Source organism: Mus pahari, chromosome 11 (genome assembly GCF_900095145.1).
Source record: "Mus pahari chromosome 11, PAHARI_EIJ_v1.1, whole genome shotgun sequence".
Classification (NCBI taxonomy): domain Eukaryota; kingdom Metazoa; phylum Chordata; class Mammalia; order Rodentia; family Muridae; genus Mus; species Mus pahari.
The window spans coordinates 59,318,793-59,332,060 of record NC_034600.1 but is presented as its reverse complement, the minus strand read 5'-3'; the positions used below and the strand labels follow the sequence as shown (position 1 = coordinate 59,332,060).

Below are 13,268 nucleotides of genomic sequence, written 5' to 3'. Positions count from 1 at the left end.
AGTAACCCTAATTATTTAAAATCTTACCCTAGAACTACAGGGTTACACAACAATCTGAAAAAGCCCCAACGTACACCCTCACCAGTTGCCAGGGGTGGGTTCAATACCGACCTCTCTCTGAGCCAGCTTCTGCTTGTCAGTCTGTTTGACCTTGGGACTGTTTGCTAGGAGGTGCCGAAGCTTCACATAGCTCTTCCATAATTTCTGGTACCTAGAAAAAGGACAGAGACAAAGGGAAGGTAAATCTACTGTGAAAATCAAACCAATTATTCTACTAAGCCCACTCAAACCTACGTCCCTTCCTCAATGGCAGAAAATGCTCATCCTAAAGAAACCCAGGGTTTGAGAGTTCAGGAGCTGGATGACCCAGAGTCATCTGGAGCCTGAGGATTAAGTTACTGATAACTTATTTGGATAAAAATGAGGTTCAAACAATATGAACTAACCAGTACCTCCAGAGCTCATGTCTAGCTGCATATGTAGCAGAAGATGGCCTAGTTGTCCATCATTGGGAAGAGAGGCCCCTAGGCTATGCAAACTTTATATGCCCCAGTACAGGGGAATGCCAAGGCCAAGAAGGGGGAGTGGGTGGGTAGGGTAGCAGGGCGGGAGGAGGGTATAGGGAATTTTCGGGATAGCATTTGAAATGTAAATGAAGAAAATATCTAATAAAGAAAAAAAAATGAGGTTCAGACTAAAAGGATGAATGTCTGGAAACAACTCCACAGAAGGCTCAAAAGCCACTTCAGTCACCAGACTCAGGTTCCATTTCTCAGTGCTACCTCTTTGTAAGTGATGTGTTTATCTAAATTTAAAATATATCTCTTTTGGGGGAAAAAAAAAAAAAAAAAAACTTTCTTAAAATCGAGATGGTCGATTCAAGAGCACTCCGACAAAGAACCCCTTCATGCTGAGGCTCAAGCCACTCAGGTGTATCCATTTGCCTGCTGGAGAGCCGGGAAGGCAAGGGTAGGTACCAGTTTGTTTAGTGATCTGGGGATGCATCGACTACACAGCCCTTTATCAGTTTGCAGTCCTGCCATAAGCATCCACGAGAGCCTAGTCACATTCTACTAACACTTTTCTGACAAGGAGGGTTTGAAGACTTCCTGCCATGTTGAAGCCACTCCTCTCCTGGCCTCTCTCGGCCTCTCTCCTTGGTCAACAGTTTTAGAGAAGGGAGGAAAGAAAGAAGTACTTACACAGGGCCTGGTTCACTGCTTCATACTTTTATCCAAAGAGGGAAAGAAAAGAACAACACCCTTTAGCCTCTTCTAATATACGACAGCCAGAACTGCAGTTCGGAACGGAAATCTCCCATGCCCTTCTCTCCCATTTACATTAAGTCAGGAAATTGTCTAAAAAGTAGGAAATCCAAACACACCTGAAAGGTCCTATCTATCTCCATTCCCACATATCCTCATCGTCTCCCAGAAAAATATTAGTGTGCCAGCTGGAAAAAACTCACATCTGCAAAGTAATATGTATTCTAAGGGTGGGAATACACAGCTCCTACATCCCACACAACCCTGGACTCTGGATGGGATCGGCCAAATACCCCCATGCTAGACACTCATAGAGTGCTGCCTGCCATTCAGGGAGCTGAGCAAATTCAAAACAAAACGAAACAAGTAGATATTAATGATTATAAGTAAAGGAAAAGGTCCCCAAAGTTTAAATCCATTCAGGACTCTTGGTGACAAGACTGTTGGGCAGTCAAATGTGTAAAGAAACTCACTCTTCACAAACTACAAAACCTAATTTGTAATGAGGAAGAAGCCCACTGAAGGTATCCCCCGCTAATTCAGCTGTTAGTAGAAGGTGAAACTGGCCAAGACAAACACCAAGAGATATCTTACTGTGGGTCTCCTGCATAACTCAACTGTGCGGGGCGGATCCCAAAGTGAACGATAATCGGGAAAGTGATCACTTCGGGGTTGAACTGTTCTCGATCCAGCTGATCAATGCGGACAGAGCTCGGTTTCTAGGAGAAAAGAACAGCGGGATCATTTATTCCCATCGGAAGGCCTGAGACACCAACTTTAACCTAAGGAAAGGGATTAATCGCATTTCTTTTCTCTAGGAAAGCTCTGTCTCCAAACAGAAAAACTTTAGCATAGAAAACCCTATACTGTGTAAAAACTGTAATGTCATCCCTGCAAACAAGTCTTCTCCACTTGGCATAATGAACATAATGTGTACCATGTCTATGCCTGGTGCCCTTCAAGGTCAAAGTGGACGGATTCCCTGGAACTGAAGGTAGGCTAGTTGCTCCAATTCAGCCTGCTCAACCAGCTGACAATTATAAAACCAAGGACAGGTTTGTATAAATTCATTCGCATTGTTAAAAAAAAAAATCATGAAACATTATAAAATGGATGTCATCTAAAAATAAAAATCTTACTACTAGATTGAAAAAATTATCTTTGTTCTCCAAAAAAATTTAGACAACTTTGATCACAGGTAAGCTAAACATAAAATTACACGAATGCCCATTAGCAGCAGAAACATGTCATTTAGGTCTAAAAATGATTTCTTCAGGCATATGCTGTTATTTAAAAACTGTATAAGGAATGTGATGAGTTATTTATGTATCATGCTGCTTATATCACTACAATCTACAGAAGCACTGAGGACCCAAGATCACTTGAGCCTCGCCATTCAAGACCACCCAGAGCACAGAAGCAAGATACCATCAAAGTCTCCCAGCGGTCATGTGTGATAACACAGCATCTAATCCCAGCCCGGGGAAGTGGGACAAGGTGGATGAATGCAAAGTTTAAGGCCAGCCTGAACTCATAGAACCTTGACTCAAAATACCAAAGTTAATTTTTAAAAATGAAAAAAATCATCTCTAAATTATGAGGATGATAGGGCGGGGAATGAAGTAAATTCTAGACTTGGGCCATAGCCTACAAATCTATCATTGCATCTCTCTCTAAGAATTTAAAGCCTTTTCACTAATGACCAAAGTGTTCTCAGGCAGAGGCAAAACTGTCAGGGAGGAACATTAATTATTTTGAGTCTGCAGCAAGAAAGTATTTGATGTGACCATAATGGCAGGGAAAACTCAATAAATTTCCCAATGTCCTTGCCACTAGGCAATCTTTCAAACAAGTCCTGTACAGGATGGGATGCGGAGTCATGCTTACTCTGCCCTGGAACATGTACACGTCTGAAGAGTCCGGAGTGAAAAGCCGCTTCTGGGACAATGAACTATCTCTGCATAAATAGTAAGAAATAACTGACTTCATCGTCACGTCCCTAAGCCAAACACCCATGCTTACTTTCCTAATCTACTTCTGATCATTTGCCAACAGAAGCCTTTGACCCTCACCAGTCTGGTCTCTTTCACTATCTACAAGCTGTTCACCATTGCAAAGATATACATCAGACGTGCCGATCGTTGGTACGGTTTCTCCATTTCTGTGAGTTTTCTCTGTAGCATTTACGACACACTGAGCTCTGTTAAAACTAGAGGTTTCAGTGTATGGGCTGCTAACTAACGTTAACGTCCGTCACGAGCTCCTTGCATCACGGAGAAGCTCTGCTGGTTGTGGCTCACGCACCGGCTCATCAATACACCAGCTGCATGATGACTGGGTGACAGGTAAGTGACCACAGGGATGCACTGGAACAAATCAGGAAGAATCAGAAGCCCCTGGGACGTTTTCAACACTGTAACTTCCTGGGCCCACTGTCTGCAATGTCTGGGCTGAATCCTCAGGAGTAGTCTTAACTCCTTTCAAACGGCTGACTGACTACAGGATTTCAGGAAAGCTGACCCACAACCATGGAAGCAGGCCCAGGCTGACACCAAAGAGACCACTACAGAGCATGACAAATGCCATCTCCATCAGCCGCTCTCTGACTTAGCTCTAAAGTGAGTGGCCAGAAGACATGAAAATATATGCACCTGTTTAAATGGAACAATTCATTGCCATACACAGACAGGGCTCTCATATTTTTTTAAAGATACTTTATTAATTTTGTGTTTAGCAGTATAGCAGCAAAACTTTTTTTACCTTTCTAGTTTTAAACAGTTTTGAATATTTACCGATCAAAAAATAATATCTATATGACAAATGACTAAAAACAAACAAAAAAATAAGTACCATAGAATAAATCAAAAAATGGGTAATAACAGACAATTTACTTTACAAAAAATAATTATTGGCAAAACAATTTAAAAAATATATTTTCAATAGAAACTAAAATAAATATAAAACTAATTTCTTCCACTACCAAAGTGACAAAGGTTTTTTGTTTTAAAGCTAGTATGAAAGAATGAATATTCTCATATGACCCATAATCCTCTTGTGGAGAAATCTGCAATGCACATCGAAAGTCTTAAAGGTATATACATCTTCAGGCAAGTGAACAAAATATGCCCAAGTTGTAGTGTTTTTCTTATTCACTAAGTATTTAAAGAACACTTACCCAAAACATGTTATGTGCGGTTACTGTTTGTGTGAAACATCCAAACAAAGAAAGGAAGCTCACTCCCAGGCCAGGCTGTGCAAGCACCAGAACTCACCGTCCCAGGGTTGGTAACTATCATGCCTTTGCACTCTTCTGCGTATTTCTGCCACTCGAGCTCCTCCCACTGGAGCATGTTGGCAATCTCCTCCTCGGGCACCAAAGCCTTGCTACAGCGGAGCAGGTAGAGAAGGATCTGATGCATTGATAGCACTTCTTTGCCTCCATCTTGGGTGAGAATTTGGAGAAGAACAAAGTCACCCAATTAAAGCAAAGCATCAACTCCGGTAAAACAAGACAACGGCTGTAGAAGAGCACATACAAAGAATAATTTAAAACTTGCACTGCTCAGCCAGGTGCCAAACACTACAAACACCATTTGTCTGACTGACAAACGGTGCTCATACACCATCTCATTTACTAAAAGGGGAACAACAGCATTATAAATGATAAAGGCTTTATTTGAGAGATATGAAAGCAAGAAAGGATGTTTGCCTAAATAAATTTAAAGTAACCCAATGTAAGAAACCACAGTTTATAATAAACAGAATCATGTTATGTCTAAATATTTTACCATTCTTTCTAGAGTAACAGATGAAAGCTTTTCAGAAGTGATGTTCCTGTCTTAGGGAAAGTCTAAGCCTTATGAGATATTTATAGATGTTTTCAATAAGACACTGTTGCATTATGATCTAATTTGGAGGTGCTAATGTGCTGCACCTGCTACGATGATCGGAACTGAAGAGCCTGCACTGATATTACAGAAGATCATTACAGAGCTGGTGCAGGGATGAAGTACCAACTGTCTGAGGTTTACCAGGACGGTCGACTAAAAACCACAAAAGGACAATTAACCGTCGGCCCAGAAGGCTAAGAAAAGGGCAATCTGTACTTTATAAACCAAAGACATGAGACTCGTGTGTGCCAAGATGGAGGCTGCAGGTCTCTGCCTGCTCTCTGGATTCAGATTCATGACCAACACAGCAACGGATCTTGTACCACTCTCTTCTGTCTACCTCCACCCAAAAGGACGAGCACCCTCTTGGAGACTCCGGGAAAGAATTTTCTGAGATCACTACCCTTCTCCTCTGAAATGAAAGCTAAAGGACAAGGAAAACACTGAGTGGGCAGAACGGAGCAAGAAGGCCCCTCGGGTCAGAGGAACAACTGCCCCCAGAACCTGGCGAATAGAAAACACAGGAGGACGAAGACTCTACACATTGTGGCTGGCTAAAAACCTTGGTGGTCAGCACATTTGAAAGGAAGAATAAAAACCAAACTTTCTGTCTGCGATGTTTATCCGAGGGAGAACACCATTTCCAGATCACATATGTGTGGCTATCCAGTTCTCACAAATAGTCATTTAGTTAGTACCCACTGAACACCTGGTATCTGACAGGGGCCATGCCAGAGGTCCTGGGACTCCCATCAGTGATCCAAACAGCTAAGTCCTCTAACTTCCTAAACCTGTAAAGGAAAGGAACAGGTATTTAAAAGCAACTATAATAGATCAGTCAAAAAAAAAAAAAAAAAAATCTATCTGGGAAAGGAAATGAAGGACAGTCAAGGAGACAGGCATGATGGCACACGCCTGTCACCTCAGGACTCAGGAGGCTAAGGCAAGGTGACTGTGAATTAAGGCCAGCTTTGCTACAAAGCAACACTTGGTGAAAAGAAAAATATTTTAAGGTAGTCTAGTCAGAGAAAGCATCTTTGAAGAGATATACAAAATAAAAAAAAGATTAGATACATTCAGAGGTAGAGGTCTTCTCTAACATGTGTAGTGCTCTAGTTTTACCCCTAGCAGTGAAAGAAACAGTAAGAGCCCACTCTGCGGCTCACCGGGTGACTTCCTTTTCTGTTGATGTGGTAAAATATTCTGACTACAGTAAGTTAGGGGAGAGAGGGTTTATTTTAGCTCACAGTTCCACAGGTTACATTTCATCTTGGGAAAGTCAGAGCTGCAGGGACTTAAGCTGGCTAGACACACCAGAGCAAGGTGAGGGCAGAGGGAGAAGGAACTGCACGCGTGCTTGCACTCAGCCAATCGGCTCCTTTTTTACACAGTCCAGGGTGAAGGAAAGGTGTCACCAACTCCCCCATGAATTAACATAATCAAGACAAGTCCCTAAGCCAACCTGCTGTACACCACCTCTCCTTGGAACTCTCTACCCAGGTGACACTAGACCGTGTAAAGCTGACAGGGAAAGAGTCCCAGTCGAGTGAGACTGCAAGGCCAAACCAAACGGGAGGACTAGAAGGGCAGCAGGGAGGTGGCAGAGCCTGCAGACCCTCCCAGCACTCACTGCGAGCTCGGTATTTTCGTTTTAACCATTAGGTGCCAGACCCTGTGCGTGGTCCCGTTTCAGTCATGTCCACTCCGCTAGCCTTGGGATGGTGTTTGGGGCTGGAGATGAGCACAAGAGCGTGGTCCCTCAGAAGAGGAGGCCTCCTTCCTGCTGCTTCTCCTCCCCTGCATCTCACCTGCAGGGATGCTTGCTGCCTTTGAACCCTTGAGAAGTACTGAGAAAGCCAAGACTGGTGCTACATCCCTTACATCCCTGTACTCTAGTTCTCCAGGTGCAGAGGCAGGAGGACCACTGCAAGTTTGAAGCTACTCTGAGCTACTCTACTAAGCTCTACCCTGATCTATAGGGAAAGATCCTGTCTCAAAAAAGAAAATCAGAGAGACAAACATACACACCTAGAGAGGGGGAGGGAGGGAGAGAGAGAGAAAGAGAGAGAGAGAGGAAGGGAGAGAGAGATCTGTCTTCCCTTTGCTTTCCAATGGAATGAGGAAACAATGCTGACGTTCACCTCTCATCTTCCATTGAGTCTTAAGGGAGCAGGCAGACAGGAGACACTGTAAAGCAAGTGTGTGACTCTACACTGCACGCGCCTACATACACAACAGCAGGAATGAAGGGGACCTGGAAGTCTTTTTTTTTTTTTTTTTAAGGATTTATTTACTATTGTTATCTAAGTACACTATAGCTATCTTCAGACACCCCAGAAGAGGGCATAAGATCTCATTGCGGGTGGTTGTGAGCCACCATGTGGTTGCTGGGATTTGAACTCAGGACCTTCAGAAGAGCAGTCAGTGCTCTTAACTGCTGAACCATCTCTCCAGCCCGGACCTGGAACTCTTAAGCAAAAACCGCCACACTGATGAGATTCAGCAGGAACCAAGGGAAGAGCTCCCTGATACATTTGGCCTATAAATTCTAAGGTGTGCTGAGTTTATCTAGGCAAACTGTGGGGTTACAAGGATGCACTATGGTGCAAGACAGTGGAAGGAATGGGATGCTGTCTGCCTTGGGATCTGGAAAAGTCTTCATATGTTTATGAGGAGGGGAGAACAGAATGGGGATGGGAGCAAATATAAACAGAGGCAGCTCTAAACAGCAACAGAATCTCTGCATGCAGTTATGCCTGGCTGACTCCGAGGCACTTCAAATACAGAGAGATGGATGAGAGGTATCTAATATAAAGTGAAAAAGCTAAAAAGAGCTACTGGCAGAGGGAAAGACTTAAGTCTACACACCATCTGTCTCTCAAAAACCTCAAGTTCTAGGCTAAATGAGTACAGGTATTGCCTAGTTTAGGAGGAGGAATATCTGCAAGATAAAAAAACAAGGCCAGTAAATGCTTATCAAGAAGCAGTCTCCAGTTCGGGTTGGGAGAAACCCGGCTGATGAGAAGGTAGTGAGTTTTATAGCGGCATAAAAACTGGACATAATTAAACATGTAAACACAAAATGTACATCAGGTGCAAAGCTGCTGCTGCTAAAAGAGACAATAAATCCATGCTAGGAGTCTGCTGACTAATTCACACGGCAGCTACCAGTGAAAAAGACAGAATTCAGGACAGACAAGCTCAGATGAAGGATGTCAGGAAGGGGGCTGAGGCTCCATATTTGTTACCCGGATGTGATCGTCATGGAAGTACTAGAAGAGGCAGACAGAACCTTCTAGAGAGTCCTGTACCGGCCTATGGGGCACAAGCTGTATCCCTCACACCCGCCTAGCAAAGAGACAGCATAATAAATAGCCGTGGAATGACTTTCTGAAGCGGATTAATCATATGGCCACTTGCCCTCATACTGCCACGGACTTACCAGTGTTAATGAATTGGCTCTTTGCGTTTGTCTGTTTTACTACATGTTTATGTTGGCGATTTATGGAATTATGTCACTGAAGGCAACAAAGTAATTTTTATCTCGTTGGCTAGAATAAATAAGGCACCATACAAACGAGAAATTAGAGCGGGTAAGCTAAGGTTAGCAGGAATTCTGCCAGATCTGGGCTTGGAACCGTGACAACGGCTCATTATTCGGGAAGAAGTAGAGTTTGTGTTTCAGGGAATGAATCTGGACAGTCATTAATGAACTGACAGACTTTATAAACTGTTTCTTAGAGACCCGGCTCCCTCGGTTTATACTGCTTGGTTATTTATATGGTTATATGGGAGAGAGGAACAATTTGTTAGGAAATCTGTGTTAAATGTATGGCTGCCTGAGCAAGTATTCGTCAATTATCTAACAAACACTCAATTCCCCTTTCTTTACACTAGCATTAACTATATACTACATCTTCCACATAATCCCACCAAGATGACTTGGAATAATTTTATTTCCTAAAGTTGGTATTTACAACAAGTACTTCTTGATTTCAAACTACACAATTATATTAGGAGCTGGAGATGGCTCAGCAGTTGGGAGCACTTGCAGAGGCAGACAGCATCCCACTCCTTCCACTGTCTTGGACCATAGTGCATCCTTGTAACCCCACAGTTTTCTAGATAAACACAGCACACCTTCAAGTTCATAAGCCAAACAATAGTGAGCTCTTCCTTGGTTCCTGCCGAATCTCATCAGCATGGCAGTTACTGCTTAAGAATTCAAGGTCTCCTTCATTCCTGCTTGTTCTGTATGGAGGCACATGTGAACACTTGCTTTATAGGACCAGAATCAGGGTCCCAGAACCCATATGTCCATAAATAACCCCAGGTCAAGAGGATCCGATGTCCTCATCTGGCTTCCAGGGCCTTCTAGCATGCACATATATGCAGGCAAAATACTCAGACATATCCAATTTTTAAGTTTTATAAATAAAATAAAAAAAAATTAATGTCCTGTATCAATTGAAGTCCACCACCCCCACTCCCAACACACTTGCTCCCTAGAAATGCTGAAAAGCCCTCTCTCCTCCTGGACTCCTGACAGCCATACAGGACAACTCCTGCTCCAGAAAAGGCAATCTCCAAAACTCATTTCCTAGACCGACTCTCTCAGGACTTCCAGCTCAATCTGATGAGGATGCAGGCACTCCTCTCCAGTTACCTTCTGTCGCGATCAGTTATGGTTAGAAGAAAAGCTTACCCTGGGTCTAGCTCCTCCCAGTTCTTTTGCAACCAGAGGGGAGAACAGGATGAGAAAGGAGCAAATGAAAGGAGATTCCTAAAATCTAATGCAGCAACTGCTTGCCCACTTGACTTCTGGTGAACGGGCACACACTGAACAGCATCTAGTTTACCCTATCAAGCAGGGGTTTGTTCATGTGTGTACGGCAACTGATACCGATGTCTTCAAACTAGAAATATGGAGAAAAAAATATGACTGATAAAACTTTAATATTCAATCCAGTGTTATAACACGCTGAGATAAACAGACAGCAAGTCAGGCGTGCTGGTACATGCCTCTGGTCCCAACACTAGGGGAGCAAAGGTGGAGGTACGGTGGGGCACGGGGAGAAGTTGTAAGTTTGAGGCCAGCCTGGTGTACATAATGCTAGACCGAGAAAAAAAAAAAAAAAAAAACAAGTAATAAAGGAAAAGTGTTTTATTAAAAAATCTAGGTAGAATGAAAAGTCCACAAAATAGTTGAGATATTGACAAACTACCCAACCTCTCAGAAACTCAAGAAGCACGTGCACACCAACAAAGGCATGTCTTTTGTGAACCAGATGGACGAAACTGGAAAGGATGCATAGTAATGTTCCACCAGCAAGTCACTTTTTCAAAAGAATATTTTCACAAGAATTCTTGGCCAGAATTACCAATTGGTGTGTACTTTTTCAAGAGGTAATCTGGCCACTTCTTATTTAAAGTGTGTATGCTCTGTTAACAAAGCAACACTATTTATAGAATTCTATCTTTAGAAGCACACAAATGCAAATGGACAAATGCACAGACGTATTGCTGAAGGGCTCTATAGACCGGGCACAACAGGAAACCCTCAAACTCCATCACTTGAACCACTGTCAAAAAAGTAAATAGCCATCTGTATTACAGAATCCTCTTCTTTGTCAGCATTAAAAATGACACAAAACATTTACACAGAAAAAATGTCTCAAGCATAGGTATGTAGCATGCTTGATATAATCTCACTTTAAGAGCAAAGCAAAATGCACCTCACACATAGTAAAGTAAGAGCAGAGGAGTGTGCTCAGTTTTCAGTGTATACTCTCAGGTACTGTCTGTGCACACTAGCCAAGGGCAGATCTCATCTACTGTCTATGCACATTAGCCAAGGGCAGATGACAAAGGCCCTCCAGTACTGTGAAGAAATGTCTTTAATAAATGGTATGTGGTATTAATATCTACACTGAAAACAAAGAGGTTTGGCCTATACTTATATCAATTATTAAAAAACTATTAATTTAAAATAGACACTATAGCCATTAGAGAAAAACAAAAGGGTAAGCTGGAGCACACTTAAGATTAGGACTTTCCACAACTCATGAAGAACCACTCAGAACGTGTGGACAGACAGCAGCTCAGAGTCAGGCCAAGGGGCCTGTGCCTACAACCCCAACAACTCAGAAAACTTGAGCAGAATGACTGACAGGGAAACTGAGGCAGAACTAACAAAAGTTAAAGACCAGCCTGGTCTATACAGTGAGTTCTCGGCCAGCCAGGACTACAGTGTGACAATGGTCTCAAAAGAGGAAACAAAGCAGGGCTGGGAGATGGTTGGCAGACAGGCACAAAAGCTTCAAGACCTAAGTTCCACAAGGTCACAGAAGAGAATGTGCTCCTGAGATGTATCCTGTAAGTGCACATGTGTGCTGTGGTGCATGTGACAGAAAGACACAGACAGACACACTTTAAAAAGTGAAAATATAAAATTTAAGGAAAACTATAGTATTTCTGCAAATATCTATGGTAAAAGGAAGACATCACTATAGACAATGGACAAGAAATGAATGCGCCCTTCATCCACTCCTACGAAGCGGTGAGTCCATGGGCAAAGGTGTCATTAGTCACCGCAGTAAAGCAAAGAGAATCACGTGGGACTTCTGACCACTTGAAGGAGAAAAAGAAGATATTCAAACAGCTTGGGTCTGGGTGTAGGAAGAAATGGAAAATGTGGAGAGTGAGGGCACAAATGCTGGAGAAAGTGTGAACTTTTACACACTATTGCTGGCACAACAGCTTCTGAGAACTGAACAAAATATAAAGTTTAATACAAAAACCTATATATAGCTCAGAAGATATGTAGGCAAAACATACTGAACAAAAGAGAATACAGAATTCTAGTTTCTATAGTTCAAAAACAGGCAGACCTAGTACATGGACTTGCAGGCTAGAACAGCGCTCTCTATGAAGGTTCTGGGCAGCGAATGGCAGGCAGGCCCAGAGCAGCTTCTTGGACCCTGGCAGGCTTGATCTGGATACTGAAACAGAGTCACACACACCTCCTTCAGAAACACACACTGAGGACATGTGTGTCTGTCAACTTTGTCACAGTCTGGGTAAAGCTTTATTCTAGAAAAATGAGGTACAGTCTAAAGCCCTATCACCCCCAACACACCCAATCTGATGTGCTCTTGGAGCCTAAGCAGGATTGGACCCACTCAGAACATGGATGACCTGGTCAGAACAAGGATGACCCGGTCAGAACACAGATGGGAGAAAAAGGAAAGACAAAAAAAAAAAAACAAAAAAAACAGATTTGGTGATACATGTCCGCAATCTTAAAAGACTGAGGCAAAGGAATATGAGTTTTGAGGTCAGCCTGGGCTACATAGTGATTTATGAGGCAACCTGGGCTACAAAATAAGTGTCTTCTAAAAGTATTTAAAAATAAATAAACAAAACTAGGTTTGGGCAATAACAAAACTGTCTGACAAACACCTTCAGGCATAACCAAAACATTAATATTTAAGTAAGTACTGTCACACTGAAAGGACTGCTGAGTTTTTATTTCCCAGTTGGGAATGGCTCCCAACTGTCTAACTCCATTTCTAAGAGACCTCATGTTGTCGTCTGTCCTCCTCGGGCACACACATGGTGTGCATACATGGAGGCACTCACATATACATATAAGGTGCCATTATGACCACTGACTAAGACCAGTAAGTAAGACTTTATGGAGCCCCTGATGAGCGCCAAGAATCACAGGATCACTGATAATGCAAAAGGCGGGTGACTTAGACATGGTGGAGCACACCTGTGACGCCTGCACTGGGAGAGACAGACATCAAGAGGCAAGGTGGAGACTGTCAGAAGAGGGGACAGGAGGGACTGGAGGGTGACAGAGAGTACAGTCTTTATTCTTGACCTCAAGGAACAGCTGGTTGAACAGTTTTTACAAAGAAGAAAAGCAGGCAGGAGGGAGAGGAGAAGAGGGTAGGGCCAGCCTGGGCCTAATGTTAAAGAGGAGGGGAGGGAAGGGCCAGCCTGGGCCTAATGTTAAAGAGGAGGGGAGGGAAGGGCCAGCCTGGGCCTAATGTTAAAGAGGAGGGGAGGAAGGGCCAGCCTGGGCCTAATGTTAAAGAGGAGGGGA

General features: G+C 43.1%; 1 protein-coding gene across 3 annotated transcripts in view; it reads right to left on the bottom strand.

The window, feature by feature from the left end:
• Drosha (drosha ribonuclease III) overlaps window positions 1–13,268 on the bottom strand; it is a 102,426-nt gene that overhangs the window by 48,367 nt on the left and 40,791 nt on the right. For 2 of the 3 annotated variants that reach the window (XM_021208257.1, XM_021208256.1), the window contains exons 16-18: window positions 4,538–4,707; window positions 1,860–1,984; window positions 112–211 (exon numbers count right to left, since the gene is read on the bottom strand). In XM_021208257.1, the coding sequence (XP_021063916.1) occupies window positions 112–211; window positions 1,860–1,984; window positions 4,538–4,707 (395 nt within the window). The remainder of the gene's footprint in view (window positions 1–111; window positions 212–1,859; window positions 1,985–4,537; window positions 4,708–13,268) is intronic. The other variant, XM_029543950.1, reaches the window with a different exon arrangement.